This window comes from Anser cygnoides, chromosome Z (genome assembly GCF_040182565.1).
Source record: "Anser cygnoides isolate HZ-2024a breed goose chromosome Z, Taihu_goose_T2T_genome, whole genome shotgun sequence".
NCBI classification, from domain to species: Eukaryota; Metazoa; Chordata; class Aves; order Anseriformes; family Anatidae; genus Anser; species Anser cygnoides.
This window is the reverse complement of record NC_089912.1, coordinates 73,894,678-73,914,983: the sequence shown is the minus strand read 5'-3', so window position 1 is coordinate 73,914,983 and position 20,306 is coordinate 73,894,678. Positions and strand designations below refer to the sequence as shown.

Below are 20,306 nucleotides of genomic sequence, written 5' to 3'. Positions count from 1 at the left end.
CAAAACTTCTGGCACCTCCATTACCAACTTCCATGCTCCTTCTTCCTTTAAAAGGAGCCCCCTCCACCAAAAGGAGGCAGAGGAGCATGCTAGAGAGAGAATAACTTTTGGGTTGTCACTGACAGTGCACTTCTTTTAATTCACAACATATTCTCACTGCACTTTAAAACTTAACAGGAGCAGAAAGATAAATATGAAGCAGCCATAGCTGATTTTCTGCAATTTCTGCCCAGGCAAACTAGAGAGTCCGTCCACTTTTTACCTTTAGCTTTTTTTTTTTTTTTTAAGTTGCATGTGTGCAGAAAGAAAAACCATTTGTGTATGAGACTTCAATTCCCCGTTCTGATTCTCTCTTCATTTGATGCAACATGATCAGCAGCTCCATTTCTTGCAAAGACTCATGATTCAGCCGAAGTAACATTTGATTTTCAGTGTACTAAAACATTCTATATCTAAAAGCAATCTAAATCTTTCGTTTAGATTTCTATAACCTTTTATGTCTGAAAGTTTTAACACATCTCAGTAAGTAAAAGCTCAACAAGACACTTAACTATTGTAGCACTTGAGAAACTTGTTATACAAACGTGTTTGTGGTACACCCGTGTTGCGTTCACACTACATCTTTTGCTGTAGTACTGAACTTTTCTTTTTTCTTGATGGGTATTTAAATAAAAGACATTTTGATCGAGTGATATAAGCCAGGTCCTAGCTGGTACATCTGAATCCATTTCTTTACTTTTGACACCCATCTAGTGGACACAATACAGTATCACAGGATAAAGTTCCTATCACAGTAACTTTGTGCAAGTCTTGCACATGCTGTTATCTGGTGGTGCAAGCCACAGAGCCTCTCAACATCTCTCAAATCTCTGTGATTTTATCGAATAGACTTCTAAATTTTGTTATGGTCAGTATTTTATGACGTGACAGTGGAGTTATTCATAGAAGCCTGCCTTGGTGTTGGACTAGGAAAAATAAGATTGCTAATAGAATACTCATATGTGCACAAATCTGAGTGAGGAAAACAGAAAAAAATCTGCCAGCAAAACCGTATGTTCCTTTACTTCAATAAAATCCAACCTTTTATTCAGTTGAATAATTAAATCCACTGTTAAGAAAATCAATTTGATAGAAATTTCTTATTTAATATTTTTCTGCTGAGACAGATTTACATTTAACTTCATTTATTTCCATCCCACTTTTAATTTTTGTTTTGGAGCTTTTCAGCTTCTATATGTATTTGAAATGACATTGCCATTAATCTTGCCATTGCAAGCTAATCTTACCATGTGCAGGAGAAAAGGAAACTTTACTGCTGCTGACACTACAGCCTCAGTCAGGTGGCAGATAGAAGCAAGCAGCAAGGTAGTATAGAGAGTAACTGTGACACTGCTGTGCCAGGCTGAAGTCTAATCAATGGCTGACATGTCATTAGACATAAATGAAAATGGTGTGTGTCCTTCATATGAACACTGTTTTCAAAAGGTCTGTTTAGATGCATTTGTTATAAATGCGTACTAACACTTATTGACACTTAAAAAGTCATGTGATAGATCCTCTGTTCATCCCCCATTTGTATGTGCTCTAGCAGTATTGTTTAAGTTCCTGTTAGTATGATTAGTAGTTATAAACCAAGGTCTTATACACACCTTTTCTCCTATGATGTAAAACTAAAATTGATCATCAGTTTTAGAGACTCAAACAACCAGGAAAACAGAAGTCCTCTTCCACTTCTGGCTGGGTAGAACATGCTCCACCCTATCAGATGCAGACATAAATTTGCTAATCCACACATTTGTGACCTCTAGATGGCACAACACCTGCAATCTAGAAGCTGAGCCGTGTGCTCCTAAAAGACTCCATTCGGTACCAGACACAGAGATCAGGCTGCTAAGCAACATGGGTTGCCATGAGCGCATCAGCCAGACTACTCACCCTGCACTGGTTTCTAATTGATTGCAGAGTCCCACTCAAGGTCTTTGTACCATTTTCAAAGCCCTTTTCAGAACTGTCACGGACTGTGTGAAAGAGCATCTTTCTCGCTCTCTTTCATTTCCCATGATATCTCTCTATGTTCCTTCAGCCCCTCATGACAGCAGTGCTCCCTAGGAATTGTAAAATTGTTTACCACTCATACAATAACCAGAATTGCTGGATCAAAACTGTAAAGTTCAAAGACGTAAGACAAAAATGGCCGAAAATGGCCACTATGCTTGGCAGTGGCTGTAGAGGTCATTTTTTTCAATCCAGTTTTAAAATAGGAGCTCACACTAATGTATACAAACATGCCAAAGAACGTGCATACACATTAATCCCACTCCAGTGCTTGTTTTATTGAGAAAAGCCAAAATACCTTCTTGAAGTGTTTGAGTAGTAATGACATATGAGTGATGTGTACTCTATAACAAATGAGCACTGTGCTGCCTTCCAGTGGGAGTCAGGGTAATGAGGGTCCAGCTCAGGAGAAATGGTGCATGAGGAATAAAATAATGCATCATCATGTTTCTTCAGGTATAGAGCTCATGAGTTCTCAGCATGCAAAGATGCATATAGCTTCCTATATTCCTAATAGTGGTTTGGATTTTTTCCTCTACCAAATTTATATTCCTTCAGACTTACTCTTTTTGGTTATTAGCAATTGTAAAGTTTATTTCTTATGTGCTTTTGTTTTGCCTTAGCAGTGGAACTGGGCAGGTCATGATTTCGCCATAATTATATAGAAGTAAATGCCTAGTGACGACTTGCCAGAAGAGTGTTCATTATTTTCAAAACTCCTGTGTCAATGTCATAAATCTTTTTCTCCTTTCTTTTTGCAGTTTCGATGTAGACAATGGTACATCATCGGGACGAAGTCCCTTGGATCCCATGACAAGTCCTGGATCAGGGCTAATTCTTCAGGCAAATTTTGTCCACAGTCAACGGAGGGAGTCTTTCCTTTACCGGTCAGACAGCGACTATGACCTTTCTCCAAAGTCCATGTCTAGGAACTCCTCCATTGCTAGTGATATGTAAGTACATTATAAAATACTTTTAGCGTATGTTTTGTGCTATCATGGGGTTAATGTCTTTCCAGCCACAAGAAATGCCTATAAAAATCAAAGAGAATAATCACCCATGTGAAGAAATGGGTAATTGTTTATTTCTTTATTTATGCTTGTATTTGTTTCTGTGTTTTTGTGAAAGTAAGGATATCATGGGTTTCATGTTTTTATGCACTGTATTAGCTTTGACAGAATATTAGAGACAATCAATAGTGATGTATCAAAACACTAAAGAGAACTCAGATTTCTTGGTTATTATGGTCTTTTCAATGCAAGCAATACAAACTCAATTTCTGCTTCTTAATATTCATAAGAGAAAGATTTCATTTATTTGTAATTGGTGTTTTTTGGTGTTTAGAGATAAGATTTACCACGTCATAGATTTGGAGGATGGCTTGGTTTGGAAGAAACCTTAAAGATCACCCAGTTACAACTCCCCTGCCATGGGCAGGGACACCTCCCACCAGACCAGGCTGCCCAAAGCCCCATCCAGCCTGGCCTTGAGCACCTCCAGGGATGGGGCGTCCACAGCTTCTCTGGGCAACCTGTGCCAGTGCCTCACTACCCTCTGAGTAAAGACTTTCTTCCTTATATCTAGTCTAAACATACCCTCTTTTAGTTTAAAACCCATCCCCACTGTACTCCCTGAAAAAGAGTTCTTCTGAATATTTTCTGTAGGCCCCCTTTAATTACTGGAAGGTCACTGTAAGGTCTCTCTGACACTTTTTCTACTCCAGGCTGAACACTACCAGCTCTCTCAGCCTTTCTTCATAGGAGAGGTGTTCCAGTCCTCTGATCATCTTCGTGGTCCTCCCCTGGACCCTCTCTGACAGGTCCATGTCTCGCTTGTGCCGGGAGCACCAGAGATGAGCACAGTACTCCAGGTGGGGTCTCACAAGCATGGAGTAGAGGGGAAAGATCACCCCCCCAACCTGCTAGCTATACTTCTTTAGGGTAGGGTAGGGTAGGGTAGGGTAGGGTAGGGTAGGGTAGGGTAGGGTAGGGTAGGGTAGGGTAGGGTAGGGTAGGGTAGGGTAGGGTAGGGTAGGGTAGGGTAGGGTAGGGTAGGGTAAGACAGGACAGGACAGGACAGGACAGGACAGGACTAAGCAAAAGTTAAATCGTGTTAATGTAGGCATTCTCCAAATGCCTTTTGAACATTGACAGACATGGGGCATCAAAAACATCTCCAGCAAGCCTGTTCCACTCTTCGACCACCTTCAGAGTAAATATTTTTTTCCCGATAACCTGATATTTGTTTGAATCTCCTCTGGTGCCACTTTGTGCTGTTCCCACATGTCCTGTTATAGGTTCCTAGGAAGCAGAGATCAGCACCTCCTTCTCCACTTCCCCTCCTCAGGAAGTTGCAGAGAGCATTGATGTCACTTCTGAGCCTTATCTTCTCTACATCAGATAATCCCAGTGTCAGCCTCTCCCCATAGGACATGTTTTCCAGCCCTTTTACCAGCTTTGCTGCCCTCTTATGGATGTTTTCAAGGACCTTAATATCCATTTTATATTGGGAACCCTGGACTGCACACAATATTCAAGATGAGGCCACAACAGTGCAAAATATAGTGGGAGAATCACCTCTCTTGATGAGCTGGCTGTGTTGTGTTCAATGCACCCCAAAATGCAGTTTGTCCCCTTGGCTGCCAGGGCACACTGCTGGCTCCTGTTGAGCGTGCTGTCGACCAGCACCCCCAGGTCCCTTTCTACTGATCTTCTCCCCAGCCACTTGTCTTCAAGTCTGTACCAGTGTCCAGCATTACTCCATCCCAGGTGCAGCACTCAACATTTTCCTTTGTTGAACTTCATGCTGTTGCAGATTGCCTAATGCTTTAATCTATCTAGATTCCCCTCCAAGGCCTGTGGATTGCCTTTTTCTGGTCATTCTTGAAAAGTGATCATCAACCATGGACCCCTAAAGCCTCTAGAGCACATTCCCAGGTGACGCTCATAACTACTTCCCTGAGAATCTGCAGATCCTGCAGCCCAGGGTATGGTTGGCTTTCTGGGCTGCAGGCGCACATTGCCAGCTCATGTCAAGATTCTCATCAACCAACACCCCCAGGTCCTTCTTCACAGGCCTGCTCTCAATCCAGACATTGCCCAGCTTGTATTTATGTTTAGGATTGCACCCAGGTGTAGGGTCTTGCACTTGGCCTTGTTGAACCTCATGAGGTTTGCACGGGCTCACCTCTCAAGCCTGTCCAGGTCCCTTTGGATGGCATCCCTGCCCTCCAGCATGTTGATCACACCACTCATCTTGGTGCTGTTGGCAACTCAATCCCACTGTCCACATCACTGAAAAGATGTTAAATACCAGTCCCAATACAGACCCCAGAGGAATACCACTTGTCACTGGTCTCCACCTGAACATGGAGCTGTTGACTACAGATCTTTGAACGCAACCATACAGACAATTTCTCATCCATGAGAGATCCATCTATCATATCCATTTATTTCCACTTTAGAGACAAGAATGTTGTTTGGGACAGTTTTAAATCCTTTGCATGAGACCAGGTAGATATCAGAAATTAATATATTCAAGAGAAGCAAGAATTATTGATTACAAAACAAACAAACAAAAAAAAGAATTTTAAGAAAAGGCCTTCAGAAAGTTATTCTGTCCTCTCACCAAAGTTGATTATTTTTTTCTGATGTGTGTGTTTTCTGCTAGTGAGTCATACTTTGCAAATATGCATAGATGCCAGCTTGCATGGGTGGTTGAAATCAGGGGCAAATTTATCTTTATTTGTAAAACACTGAAAACATGTTAAATATCCTAGCTTCTAGTCACTTCTAAGTAGTAGAAATTAAGAATTTTTGTTAATTTTTGTTTTGTTTTTGTTTTGTTCAATCTGCTCCAAATTTCACTGCCAAATAAGTGTTTGTGATTTAATTATAAACTACTAAAATAAAAGGCCAGGTTAATAAGAGTCCCCTAGTGAGCAAGGATGTCAAAAACAGTGAAAATTCAGCATTAATATAAACAAACAATAAACATCCTCTTAAAAAAAAATAACAGCATCAGTATACACAAAGAAAATCAGTTTTCATAATAATGAGTGAAATTTCATGTGGTATTTAACTTGCAGTCATTATAAGTGGAGACTCCTATTCTCACCTATCACTTTTAGAAGTGTTGATTAGTCTATCTAATTATAACTTACTTCCTATGTAAGTGTCAAGATGAGTAAAACTCAGGCCTTTACAGAGACTTTGTTTAAGGTCCATACACCAGTTAATCCAAGAAAAACACCAATCCCTCTTGCCTTTTTGTAAAGAAAAAAGTGTTTCCTTTGTGAATGGAGACCTTCACCCAGTAAATCTTCTGACATAGAACCTTTCTTCTAAATGTACAAAAGTCAAGCTTTTAGTGTGGCACCCTTGTAGGGATGCCATTTAGAAACATTTTTACAATCAGGGGCCAATCCAGTTCAGTGCATTGCTTAGATGAGTCATTTCAATTAAGAATTCAATTAGTGCTCCATCCTTGAACTTGTATTCCGCTTCTGTATTTCCTAGAATTCTGGGTAATATTTCAGTACATGGCAATAAATCATATAAAAAATTAATTATGGAAACAATGAGCACACTTTCTTCCTTGGATATTTATATCTATTCTTTCTGTCAAAAATTTCTCATAAGAAGTCTGCATATGAAGTTTATTCGACATCATATCTGGATAGATTTTAATAGTCTCCTGTCATAGAACTGTTTTGTTAAGGTTAATACTCCTGCAACTTTTTAGGATTGGACTGTATTAGGAAATGTAAAATGCTAGTGGTTTTAACCATATAATGTTAATCTAGTATCAGGAAGCCTAATAATAATGAGTTTGATTATATCACAGAAATGAACTAAAGGGAAACCAAGGAATGAAAGGGGGAAAAAAATTAAAAGAGAAAATAGTGAAGAAAATATACAGAAAAAAATACCAAACATTTCTTTATATATGGGTTCAAGGAGAAACAAGATGTGCCTGGAAAGGAAGCCCAGTGAAGGTTATCAAAATAAAGAAACCACTTTAGTTCAGGAGTTTCCTAAACAAGGTAGGGGCTGAAAGATTTGTCAGAGGAAGCATCACAGAAACATTTATATCACTCACAAATTGTTCTATTTCTGTTCTGCATCTATATGTATATTTAATTGTATGTTTCTTATGCATGAGCAACATATATTACAAAACATACACAAAATTCAGGTAACACAGATGAATTGTACGTAAGAGTTTAACCTTGAATCCTCTGACTTTTTTTAGTGCTTGAGTTACCAACCTCAATATTTCACTTTATAAAGCAAACTAGAAAATGAAATGCATGCATCTTATATGTGGAAGGAATATAACAAATATTTCTCGTGTTTCTAGTACTCACAAATAGTGTGCTTATAGTAGTACATTCCACTTCAGATGAAACAAAACCAAAACTTTCAGTCAAATATGGAGTGTCATGGCCAAAGACAGCCAGCGGGTGGCAGTGCTAAAGCACTGAATTCTTTATTCTACCATTATTGTTTGCATTGCTGCGGCAGCTCTGAGCTGCAGCCAAGGGACGGAACCCAGTTGCGCACAGCTCTTTGAAACCCCAAGGCAAAATGCTGTCCTCTGCCACAAATGACCTAAAAGCAAAGCAAAAGATGATAACCAGGAGACTAATACAGTCAGATAGTATCCTCAGGAAAAGGAACAGAGTGAATCTTTGTGCCCAAGGTAGTAAACCTCACATAGCAACCAGAGAGAGTTCATTCAATGAGTTGAGATGGAAAATAACAGAAACAGGACCTGAAAAGAGAGAAGTGGAGAGTTTTTAAAATCAGATAGACTACAACATACTGTAAAGTAAGAAGAGTTTCCTCAGATTAGAGCAGGAAAAGAACAAAAGGCAGGATGAGCACAAGGCAGCTCAGATAGGAGAAGGTTAATGGGCCAAAACAGTGGGTGTACTTACAGCTTTTCAAGAGGCAGAAAAAGCAGCAGTATAGTAGGAAAGGGAAAAACAAAGCAAAAGGAGTAGGAGTCCTTAACATTTTTTCAATTAACTCTTGGAACAAATATCTTAATCCTAGAGAAAGAAATAGTAGAACAAGAAGATGACATGAGAAGATTAGTAAAAGCCATTCAAGATTGTAAAATGTAAAGGCAATGTGGTTTAGACAGGGAGATACAAGATCCAAGGCAGAACAGCACAGATGCATTGTGAAGCCTGACTATGGATTTCTAGCAGGGAGACGAGGATATGCAGTATCAGGAAAAGTGAACATATGAGTGAGTCAATATGAGGAATTACAGGGTAATATCCACAACAAGAGACTGGAAAACAAGTTTGGAAGGAGAATAAGGAATGGAAAATAAAATTTGAAAGCCCCTAACTGCAAGGCTACAGCACAGAGAAAAAAAGAGAACAGCAGGAGCAAGCTGAAAGATGAGAGAAATCACTAATGTTGTATTGGAATGATCGTCTCATTACATTTGAAGACATCATTGAAACAGGTAGCTATAAATGTGGATGTCTTGCAGTGGCACACTGATTACTCACCTGATAAACTGCTTTTACTACTCAGAACTTGCAAATATAAACAGAGGAGGCAATGGTTAACACTTTTTATGCTTCTCTTGCTAAGGGATCACTGCCTTGATTAACAGTGCATGTGATCTAATTTATAGAGAATCTCCATTTTAGCAAAACCCAGGTCTCTAATGTGATGAAAATAAATAAACAAATAAATAGATTCTCCAGTGAAATCATTAGCTCTGCTGTATACTTGAGAAAGAAAGCAACAAGCAGTCCACTGACTAGAGGAGAGCTGACGTTTTAACCACGCTTTAAAGGGAAAAAAGCAGTGTTCATAGTTCCCTATGGTACTGAAGAGGCAGACCAGAGAGTAGCAGATGAGACCAGAGTACCAAGACACTCACAGTGTGGAAGAGTGCTTGAGCTCCCTTATGTTTTCTGAATGCGTCTGGGGGAAAAGGTATTTGCCAGGTATAAGCGCTCAAGTCTGCCTTCTACTATTTCCACAAGGGCACTGAATGCAGTCCAACATCCTAGCCTTTCAAGGACTTGGCCAGCTGAACCTCACTTAGTAAAAAAGTAGCTGTCGTGGGGAGTTTTGGAGGATCCTGTAGAGAGGCTCAGCACTGTTTCCTTGACCAGGTGAAATACCAGTGTAAACTCTAACTTGCATAATTACACAAAACTTGCAAATTTCTGTTCATCCTTGCTTCCATCTTCAAAACACCCAAACACAGTCACAAAACATAATCTGTAGAGAACTGCAGGGTCATTGAACTGGTGACCTGCTAAATGGCCAAATGGCCAACATTACATCCATTTCCCAAGCGGTCCAGCCTACTGCTCTTCAGCCAGTACCATCTGTAGATAACAGCATTCCTCTGCTGATAAAATAAATATCAAGAAGACACAATTTACTTTGGGATTTGTTTTCCCTGTAACAAGAATATAATACCGCCTCCTTGTAGAGGACATGCTGCTCTGTTAGACTTTATTGTAAACATATTGGTAAACCACTGCTATATATCTCCAAAAAATTAAATATATATATATATATATACATATATCCTCTCTTTGAATAAGAAAACCTGATTTTGGACTACTTTGGAACACAGAGAGCCTGTGTTGTCTGATAAACATGACATACAGAGATTTGGGTCTGTTTAGTCAGGATGGATTATCCCTTTCTTCAGTAGCTAGAGAAATAGTTGTGGGATTTTAAATTCTGTGGGGGTATTTTTTCCAAAATGAAGTCAAAATAATCTGTAATTTTACAAAGAATAAAGATTAGTAGAGTTATTCTGGCTGCAAAAATATATCTTAAATAAAGGGAAATTCCAGGATAGGGTGTTCCCGTATTTGTCAGTGACTGGCAGGTCTGGTCCTGACCTGAAGCTGCAAACGGTTTGAAATATCCCTTTAACCGGCACATGGAACAATTGAGGTATACTTGCACACACATTTCCCGGTTCTTGACAGTTTGTTCAGTTTTTAAAACTTGCATTGTATTCCATCTGGATCAGATCAGATGTGTAAAGGGAAAGTACTTACAAATATTGGCAGACAAATATGGCAAACCTGGATGGTTACGGAGGTTCACCCAAGGTTTTAATATGGCAATAGAATCATGAAATGAGGATATGTTTTAATCCTGAACAGGAAGCCAAATTACTAGTGATACAGCTTATTCTTCTGTTTCTGAGCCAGGAATGCTTGGATTTATTAATATAATACTGTAAGTATAAATCCAAAATTAGGGAGAAAGATACCCTTTTCCATGAAAAGTGACCTGCATAAAGTTCTGACAAAGAGACTAGTAAAGCAGAAGAAACACACAGGTAATGAGCAGATTAATTGTACCTCTATTTAACAAATGAGAAATAATTGTCTTTGCAGATATATTGCTGTTGAAATGTCTTATGATTTATCTGGTTATCTTTTTCTTTTTCTTTTTTTTTTCTTTTCTTTTTCTTTTCTTCTGAATTTGTGATATAACCTTATGGAAAAGCTAAATAGATCTAGTCAAACTTTCATTAAAAATCAGCTATGATGAAGTACTTTCAATTTAATTTAAGCTTAGAAACAATTTTAATGAAAAAATGTAGTATGTTGTTTGAGACATTTATTTATCCATGCAAAGAAAAGCATTTAGTTGGCTGTAGGAAAAACAGGCCAATATTTTGCTTCATTGGGTTTGTTTCTTTTTCTTAAGAGCTTTTAAATTGAATACATCAGGTTGCAGCTTAAATTAAGTAATTAATACTTAAAATCTTTTCTATTTTTTTGGGGGGGGGGGAGATAACTATCAAAAATATTTTGAAAAAAAAAAAAAAAGACCACTGTGTCCTTTCTAGTTGCTAGAACATTTTACAAATGTGATACAAACTAAAGAATTTAGTAATGTCCAATTTTCTTAAATTTAAGTAAGTTTCAATCATAGAATCATAGAATATCCCAAACTGGAAGGGACCCATAAGGATCATCAATTCCAAGTCCTGGAAGGACAGAGGACCACCCAAAAATAAAACCAGATGTCTGAGAGCATTGTCCAAACACTTCTTGAACTCCAGCAGCTCGTTGCTGTGACTGCTGCCCTGGGGAGCCTGTCCCAGTGCTCAACCACCCTCTTAGTGGGTGAAGACCCTTTCCCTAACCCCCAGCCTGACCCAACCCTGTCCCAGCTCCATGCCGTTCCCTCGGGTCCTGTCGCTGTCCCCAGAGAGCAGAGCTCAGCGCCTGCCCCTCCGCTCCCCTCGTGAGGGAGCTGCAGGCCGCCATGAGGCCTCCCCTCGGCCTTCTCTGCTCTGGGCTGAGCAAACCAAGGGACCTCGGCTGCTCCTCTGCTCCTTTCCCTCTAGACCCTTCACCAACTTTGTAGTTTTCCTTTGGACGCTTTCTAATACTTTTATGTCCTTCTTATTATATTGTGGTCCCCACAACTGCACACAGTAATTTTGCGATAACTTTGTTTTGTTGATGGGAAATCAGTTATGTCATAAGCCAAAAAAAAGAATATTTTTGCATTGAGAAAGCTTGTTTTGATTTGTGTTTTAATTCGAGAAATCCTAAGGTGTTCTCATATGCCTTTATGTGGCTGGTGAATAAGTTTGTTTTTTTTTTTTTAATGAAATTAAAATTGATTTTATTTAATGTTCAGACAGTACAGAATCATCATTGGTTTTATGGCTGAATACTAAAACCTATTCATTTTCCAAACAGAACTCTCAGCTGTAAAACACATCAATTCCCTTACAAAGACATTTAACATCAAGTTTCTTTTTCTTTGGGAGGTGGAAATATTAGATGTTTGAAATAACATGCCATGTTATTTACTGCTCCTGCATTAAATAAGGTAAACATCTTTGGTCAAAGATTAAAAGCATGATACCAAAAATGATTCTTAGCAGGGATTTCAGCTAAGTTACAGGAATATTCATATCAATGTTTGCTACACAGATTTACTGCTACAATGGAGGGGATGGAGGATGTTTACATTCTGTGTGCACACGTGCATGCAATAGTGAAGGATGGGAGCAGTGTGGAGAAAGGGAACCTTGTAAAGAGAAATTTGAATGTTTCTGGAGAAGCTTCTTAGGCTGTTTTTCCAGCTCACTCACAGGCCGAACATATTTCACAATCCAGAAGAACATTAGTTCATGTTTCATCCCTAAGGGCACAAACAACTCTCTGTATGCTTGCAATGGTGTTCATGTTGTGTTAATTGTGGAGCTTGTTCTCTCAAAAAGGAGAATCTGAAATTCTGATGTTGCCTTGTTTTTCCTGAAGTCTTTATATATATCTATATATATATATACATGTATTTAGTGGCCTTTAAATTTGGTTAAGGGACCCCATTTTCTAAACCCTGAAGCTGAGAAAATCTTGTGTCTGGCTCACAGCAAGCTCCCTCAGGCTGGGAACTTACCTTGAGTAGGTGCTGTTTTTAACAGCCCTGCTTTCATTCCTTTTAGAGGAGAAATCTTTCAGCCTGCATTACCAGGAATTTCCATGCAAAGTCATGTCTTTCTTCAGAAGTAACACAATTGTATCAGTTCTCAATGCTTAAATGTATGAAGCAGGGACAAGCAACCAAGTGACTTCTGCTTAAAAGCAGTCGAAGGTAATACATTTTATTTACATTTGCAACAAGCTAAGAGTTTACGTGTGTCAGCTAATGCAATTTAAAATGATTAATAGTAACTCATTAAGCTGCACTAACTTGATTGCTTCCAGTCATGTGTACACACCCATTCATTAATTTTCTCTGACCTGAGCAGAAAACAAATCTATCCTTCAGTCACTGATGCTCGTTTGTTTTGCAGCCTTGCTTAGAGCTAAATGATGATTTCTGTTGTATGAACAGTCCAACAATGGCACTGCTGAATTGGCCTGGACTCTTCTGATTGAGTTCAGCTCTTTTGTGATTCAAAGTACTATACCATCTGGTTTAATATAGTCCTTCCTTCAACATAAAAAACAAATTTCGGCACTGCAGTAACTTCTCTTACCATGCCATTGCCACAGTGACACCCAGGCAGACTGCTTTCTAATTTTAGAAGGAAAACCACTTACACCAATGAAGCACACTGGCAAGTCCATGGTCTATTTCTACTAAAGGCTGAATAAGTCTGCTAGACTGAATGCAAGCCAGTTGCTTGGAGTTATCGACTGTACTTCTGATGTATTATGGTAAGATTAAAGCATTGAAGCTTGATGGCTATTTGGGGCAATGTGAATCATCAAATCATAAAATAGTTTGGATTGGAAGGTACCTTTAAAGATAATCTAGTCCATACCCTCTGTCGCCACAGGCAGAAGGGGTATCTTTCTTTAGATCAGGTTGCACAAAGCCCCATTCAGCTTGACCTTGAACAGCTTGGTCCTACTTGAACTCTTCCAAATGTGCTATGATACTGTCATAGGAGATGAAAGCCCGATAGTGAAATGGGAAAAAGTATGTATTGTAATACTTCCAATTCTTTCAGTTAGTCTGCTGATTCTGACTTCAGCCCTTGTGACAGTCCTGAATTGATCTTCTGGATTTGACGGGTCTTGGTTCAGACGACTATCACTGAGATATAATTAGCTGCTCTTGTCACCCAGCAAAATCCTTTTGTTCCTAGTATTCTCAAAAGAACACATGCTGTGATGTCATGCTGGGAAAGACACAGTAAGGTACATAGTTAACCAGATAATACTTTCTGATAATGTGTGGATTAAACCTCAGGATCCTAATTCAAAAAACACCTTACTTCCAACTGAATTGCATTAGCACACAAGATGAGGAGATCTTTCAAGACCTGGAAAAAACAGAATCATATCCATTACAAACTAAAGGAACAGCTCACTGTTCCTACTGTAATTCAGTTGGAAGTAAGACTGTAAACTGGGTAACCTAACTGTGGTGACTACAACAGAGCAGACTCCATGTATTCAAAGGCTTCTTTCAAACCTGGTAAACTGTATCTTCAGAAACTGAGCTGCTAAGAAGGTTGCATGAAAAATTAAATCCAACTTAGTACCTCCCTACAAAAAATACTCCTTCTACTTTGAAAGTTCCAGGTACCTTAGTACATGACATATCTTGATGCATATTAGCCATGTGTTATAATCCAAATTTGTTCTGGGCTGTCTTTTGGATCTCTGATTATAAGGAGGGCAAGTATTGTTTTCTTCCTCAGCATGTCACAAAGGAATAACTTGCTTTGTGATCTATATGAAGCTAATTGGGATATTTGAAAACACTCAAATTTGCAGTATTTGCTAGTGAGATTTATGTCGGATAAATATTTTTTTGCTTGTTTGTTTTTTGTTTTGTTTTTTGTTTTGGTATGTTTCTGAAGTCTTAATTAGTTTTCTGATAGTCCAAGGAGAACTACTATAACCAGCTTTTGTTTTGGCTGGGATAATGGACCTCTCAGGGACTTTGGTTTTCTTTCTGTTTTCTTCAAATAGAAGACTGTTTTCATCTTCATATTCTTTCATATTTTGTGCGCGAACAGTATGGATTTTCCCTTGCTTTTATTTCTAGAGAGAATAATAATTAAAAAAATAAAAAATAAAAATGCAACTGTGTGAAAATGGAGTTGATTCTTGTCATCATGTGTCAAAAGCCTTATCTCTTTGCTACAAAGATGCCAGACAGCCACTGTCTCCTAGGGCTTTTCAAAGTCTGTTGGCAGCTTTATTCTTTCAAATAGACTATGTCCCAAGTTTGTAATTGAAGAATTCAATGCAGATTATGCTAGTTGGCTTTAAAGTTTGATCAGAATTCTCAGCCAGTATGTATCCCTGGGTGATGAGTGAGTTTTTCATTCAGAGTGTGACAAACCAGTATGATCCTGTTTTAAAACGATATGGTGTCAACATTCTTTCCACTACTCTCATAACTAACACTATGTAAATTGTATGAAGGTTAAATAGTAATTTTATTTCACAGATTCACAGCATAGTTTATATTTGAAAGGATCTCTAGGGGTCATCTGGTCCAACCCCCCCCTGCTCAAGCAGGGACACCTAGAGCAGGTTGCTTTGGACTACGTCTAGACTCTTTTGAAGATCTCCAAGAAAGGAGATTCCACAACCTCTCCAGGCAACCTGTCCTAGTGCTCCATTATGGGTACAGTATACTGCTTCCTGATGGTCAGACGGAACCTCTTGTGTTCTAGTTTGGGCCTGTTGCCTCTTGTCCTGGCAGTGGGCACCACTGAAAAGAGCCAGGTTCTGTTCTCTTTGTATACTTTGATAAGGTCCCCTCTGAGCCTCCTCTTTGCTTGGGCAAAGAGTCTTAGCTCTTTTACTCTCTCCTTATATGACAGGTTCCTTCATCATTTTTTCAGCCCTTCATTAGATTCTCTGCAGTCTCTCTTCCACTTGCAGAAGGAAGTTATTGTGAATGTATTCCAGGAACCTTCTGGATTGCTTGTGCCCTGTTATGTTGTCTATCCAACAGATATCAGGGTGGTTGAAATCCCAGCCTCAAGTTTGCAGGCTGCTTCTGTCTGTCTGTGTAAGAGGACTTAATGCGCTTGTTTTCCCTGATCAGGTGGCCTGTAGGAGACCCCCACTACAATTCACCTAACCTAGCCCTCCCTTTAATCCTAACCCATAGACTTCCAGTCAGCTCATTGTCCATCCCCAGTCAGAGCTCCATGCACTGCAGTTGCTCATTGACATAGAGGGCAACAACCTCTTCTCATCTCCCCAGCCTGTCATCCCAAAAGAGCCTGTATCCTATCCTTCCATTACAGCACTACACTGTTGGGAGACATCTCATGGTATCTCCATGATCCCAACAAGGTCATAGCCCTGCAAGCATACACATCTCTAACTGATCTTGTTTATTAGCCATACTGTGTGCATTAGTATATGATATTAAGGGGCACCTCAGCATGTTAGGTTCCAAGAAAGGGCTTGGGAGATTTGTCCATAATAGTGCTTTGTAAGAACTTCCTGGTCTACATGCAAGTGCAGATGGTGATACCACTTAAGCCCCATTTTGTTGATTTTGTGATCTTTCCCTGTCTCATCACCCCATGCCCCTTGCTCAGCAACCCTGTCCGTCACTCCCTCACAGGGCTGCTGCTTACATTCTCCCTTTCCTGTCCATCCTAGTTTAAAGCCCTCCTTATGAAGTCAGCCATCCCATTAGCAGAAATATCTTTGCCCTGCTTAGTGAAGTGGATCCAGTCTCTCCCCCACAGATGGGGATCTGCAAATAGGGTGCCATGTTCATAAAACCCAGAACCCCATTGTCAACACCAGTTCTGCAGCCAATTGTTGACTTGTACTGTTAGTGCTCTCCTCCTCACAACCTTCTGCTCACCAGCAGGACTGAGAACACCACCCCAGGTCCCTAGCCCCTTGACTACTGCCCCCAGACCTCTCTAGCCAGTTTTGGTACTGTGCAGGTTTGCCCTATCAGTATCATTTGTGCCCACACAGAATAAAAGAAATGGGTCAGAGAGTTAGACCAGCTTCAGCGATGCCTCCACAACATCCTGGATATGGGCTTTTGGACAGGCAGCAAACCTCCCTAGCTGATAAATCAGGCTGACAGAAGGGTGCCTCTGTTCCCTGTACCAGGGAGTGACCCATTACAATGATTTGCCAATTCTTCCTGGTAGCCTTGCTTGCTTTAGGGTTAGGTGAACCAGATTTACTGCTAGTAGGCACATCTGGCTCCTCTTCAACATGGAGGGTGGTGAAACTATTTTATACCTGTAAGCAGTTAGGTGAGCCTTTCTGTTGGTGCCAAAAGTCACCAGCTTCCATCCTTCCCTTTTCTGGAGGTTACACTTACCTCAGCACTGGGGGTGGACACTGATAGCTTCTGTCCTACAGCTGGAGTCAGAGGCGCTTTGAGTTGTGCCTCAGAGAATATCCTCTCTGTCTCCTTTTAATCTTACCTGATGTCCCACAGCCTGCCCCCTTCCTCTTACCTCCTCCACTTGACAGCACAGTTCCACAGTAGGACACACCTCCTGCAGGACAAGGAGCCCCAGGCACTCTGCAGCCAGGGACTCAGAGGGCTGCACCTGCCATCTGAAGCTCTGTCTGCATCTATGCCTACACCTAGCAAGGAGGTCTGTTCAAACATCTGCTGCCAAAATAGGCCTGTCGTGTGTCGCCACCATAGCCAAGGCTGCTACACCAATCCAATTTCAACTGCAAGGCATCTTCTTTGTGGACTGCTGCATCTGTTGACTGTTTTTGTTGGTTATGCACTGGACCAGGCTGTCACATAGGCCCCTTCCAAACAGCATTTCAAGAGATGCTTGAGCCTCCCTAGTCAGGGTACATTTACAACAAAAACTCCAGGCACCCTAGGTCAAGGCCATTTATTTACACTTGTCAGAAGCTGCTAGGTCTTTCTCAGTCCCACACCATTGTGGCTCTCCTTACTTTGTCCTTGTCTAAAAGCAATGTGTACCCTCAAGTTTCTCAAAGGGTTGCCAGGCATCCCCAGTGCTCTTGAACCTTGTTTCCAGACAATCCTGAAGTTTCCCAAAACAAAGCCAAAGACTGCTGTGCAAACCACTGCACCTGTTGTGTGCTTCTGGGAGCTGCAGTCATTTTGACTGTATCTTGTCTTTAAAAAGTTATGTGTCAAGTTGGTGTAAATATGTTTTGTCCATATACTCTCCTATGTTTAGACTGTGTTTTTATGTATCCTGTTTATGTCTTACTTCCATCATATATGTCCTCTAGAACATTCACGGTGTTCTTCACATGTGTATTAACTTGAGCTTATTATGGCCTTTCTGAAGATAAATCTTATTCAGGACTCTCCCTGCAAGCTCCACATTTGCAAGTGCAGACACATTCCTAGTGGTGTCTAAGGTTTGGGACACATATTGCCTTACTGGATATCTAAACTCTTTTCTGACTGCATAAAACACCCTATCTTTTTTAACAGTATCCTAGCAGGTCTGCAGAATATCTCCCTAGCTACTCCTATTATTAGATGATTAAATTAAAATATCCCAACTTAATTAAGAAATAAAGATTAGGCACTTAGCAAATCTATCCTTGAATTCATCTTCCTGCCTGCTTCTCTGTCTGTCTGTCCATGAATATAACTCTAAGTTCCTCTTTACTGGGGGCAATGTTAATTGCTATCCTGTAATCGGGATAGAAGAAACAAATTAATGCCAGTCTTGAGGAATGGAAGGCAGAATTTGTGTACTTAGTATTCAGCAACATTCATCTGAACATACACATCTAACTTCTGACTTAACATGGTACTCTTTTGTCTTCTCCAGAGTGGGGACCATCACAGGTTATATGGGGAAAGTTCTAGTATGTCCTGTAGGAAATGTTAGGAAACAAAACCCAGAAAAATGCTTCATCATTTTAACATGGCGAATAACCTGCAATGTTTTATATAATCTTTGGTCTACTATTGGTAATTTGAACTGTATGTAGCACTGTTTCAACTTGTGTGGAGTGTTATGTGGTTTAACGGTTTTTTGTATGTTTGTTTGTTTGTTAGTTTTTTGTGGTGGTTAATTTGATCGTTTAAAATTTTTGGCTATGTGAAAAATTATCCTACTTTCAAATTTATCTTTCTTTTAAGAAGTGAACATATGAACAACTATGCCAGGCATTCTAGTTAACTGTGTTAACAGTGATGTGAAGAATTTATTCTAACCGTAAAGGTTAACAGCTCTGTCTGAATTTATAAGCCTGTGATATATTGCATAGGCTTTACACTCCTCTTGTTGCCTCTGTATATAGGTGTGTGGCACTATCCTGTCCAGAATCCAAACAGAATCATCTATCAGCTTCCATATCGTCAGAAAAGAAAATAGCAGGACACTCATAAATTGTAGTGTCCTGATTCAGTACGCTGTAGAATGATAGCACCTTGATTAAATATGTTCTTGCTCTTCTGTACAAAAAGTAACACAGCCAGTTTGGACACTTCTGCTCCCTTTTTGAACACTCTCACCTTTTCCAGATTTTCTCACCCAATGTGGACTGAAGATTACTCAACACACTATGCAATTGTTTTTCTGTCCAAGTTTGTCTGGCACATGCTAAACTACTTTGTGAAAACTGCGGATATCTGTGCTTTCAGTACACCTTCCCCAAATAATGACAATTTCTGTAATTGTTACTCTTGACAGAAGGGGTATTTGAAATATGAAAGTTAAATCCTGGATTGGTTCCAGTGCATTAAATTAACATTTAATAATGTCTCCTCTAATTAGCCACAGTATTTTATCAATATTCTCCAGTGAAATGCTATCCTGAAAAAGTTTAAGTAGTATGAAGTTTGAAATTTACAGTAGTGGAGTGAAGCTATTTTATATTTAAAAAAAAAAATACATGGAAGAAGGTCCAGGAATGTGTACTTATTGCCTCTTAAAAGTGCCTCAACATTCAAGGAATGGCAAACAGGGCCATTGAATTAAGAAGAGCAATGAAATACCACTTCCAGTAAGGCAGCCTTCAACAGATGTTGAAAACAAGGACCGTCCTATTTTCACAGTTTTGCCAACTGATGCTTAGACAGTGAATTACTGATTGCCAGAGAGCAGAGCTCAGCGCCTGCCCCTCCGCTCCCCTCGTGAGGGAGCTGCAGGCCGCCATGAGGCCTCCCCTCAGCCTGCTCTGCTCTGGGCTGAACAAACCAAGGGACCTCAGCTGCTGCTCATACGTCTTCCCCTCAGATGCTTCACCATCTAGCCCTGAACAACCTGAGTAACAGATACAGTGGGTAGATGTGAGGAAGTCAAATTACTCACTTGAGGCTTTAGGCAGTTCAATCTTTGCAGAAGCCATTCAGATAACTAAGGTGTAATTCCTTGCTTTACATAGCTGGGCCTCTTTGTCAAAAAAACAAGGGAAGAGAAAATGGAGATCCTAACTAATACACAAATAGAAAAACCGTTTTTTAAAAAGGGAAAAAAATCTGTTTTACTGAGGAAAAGGTAAGCCAGCTGTCACACAGCAGGTAATACTGTTTCACATAACTTGAAGACAAATAATATATTTTTTATGGAAGTGAGGTAATGTACATGCTTACATTATGGCTATTTAAATGAAGAATGATAGAAAAGGAAAAGATACATTTGGCTTAATGACTTACTCTTCCACGGTTTGTGTAGCTATATAACAAATTAAGCAATGCTGATTAGAAATGACAGTCTTTTTATTTTGTAAATTATTACCAAAGGATGTGACATGCACTTTTGCTGTGGAGGTATACTTGCCAAGACTACATCAGCCTGACTATAAG

The 20,306-nt window shown here is 39.8% G+C and overlaps 1 protein-coding gene across 7 annotated transcripts in view; it reads left to right on the top strand.

Moving 5' to 3' along the window:
• Nucleotides 1-20,306, top strand: part of PDE4D (phosphodiesterase 4D) — a 562,124-nt gene that overhangs the window by 427,330 nt on the left and 114,488 nt on the right. For all 7 annotated transcript variants that reach the window (XM_066989073.1, XM_066989072.1, XM_066989074.1 and 4 more), the window contains one exon: nucleotides 2,817-3,008. In XM_066989073.1, coding sequence (XP_066845174.1) covers nucleotides 2,817-3,008 — 192 coding nt within the window. The remainder of the gene's footprint in view (nucleotides 1-2,816; nucleotides 3,009-20,306) is intronic.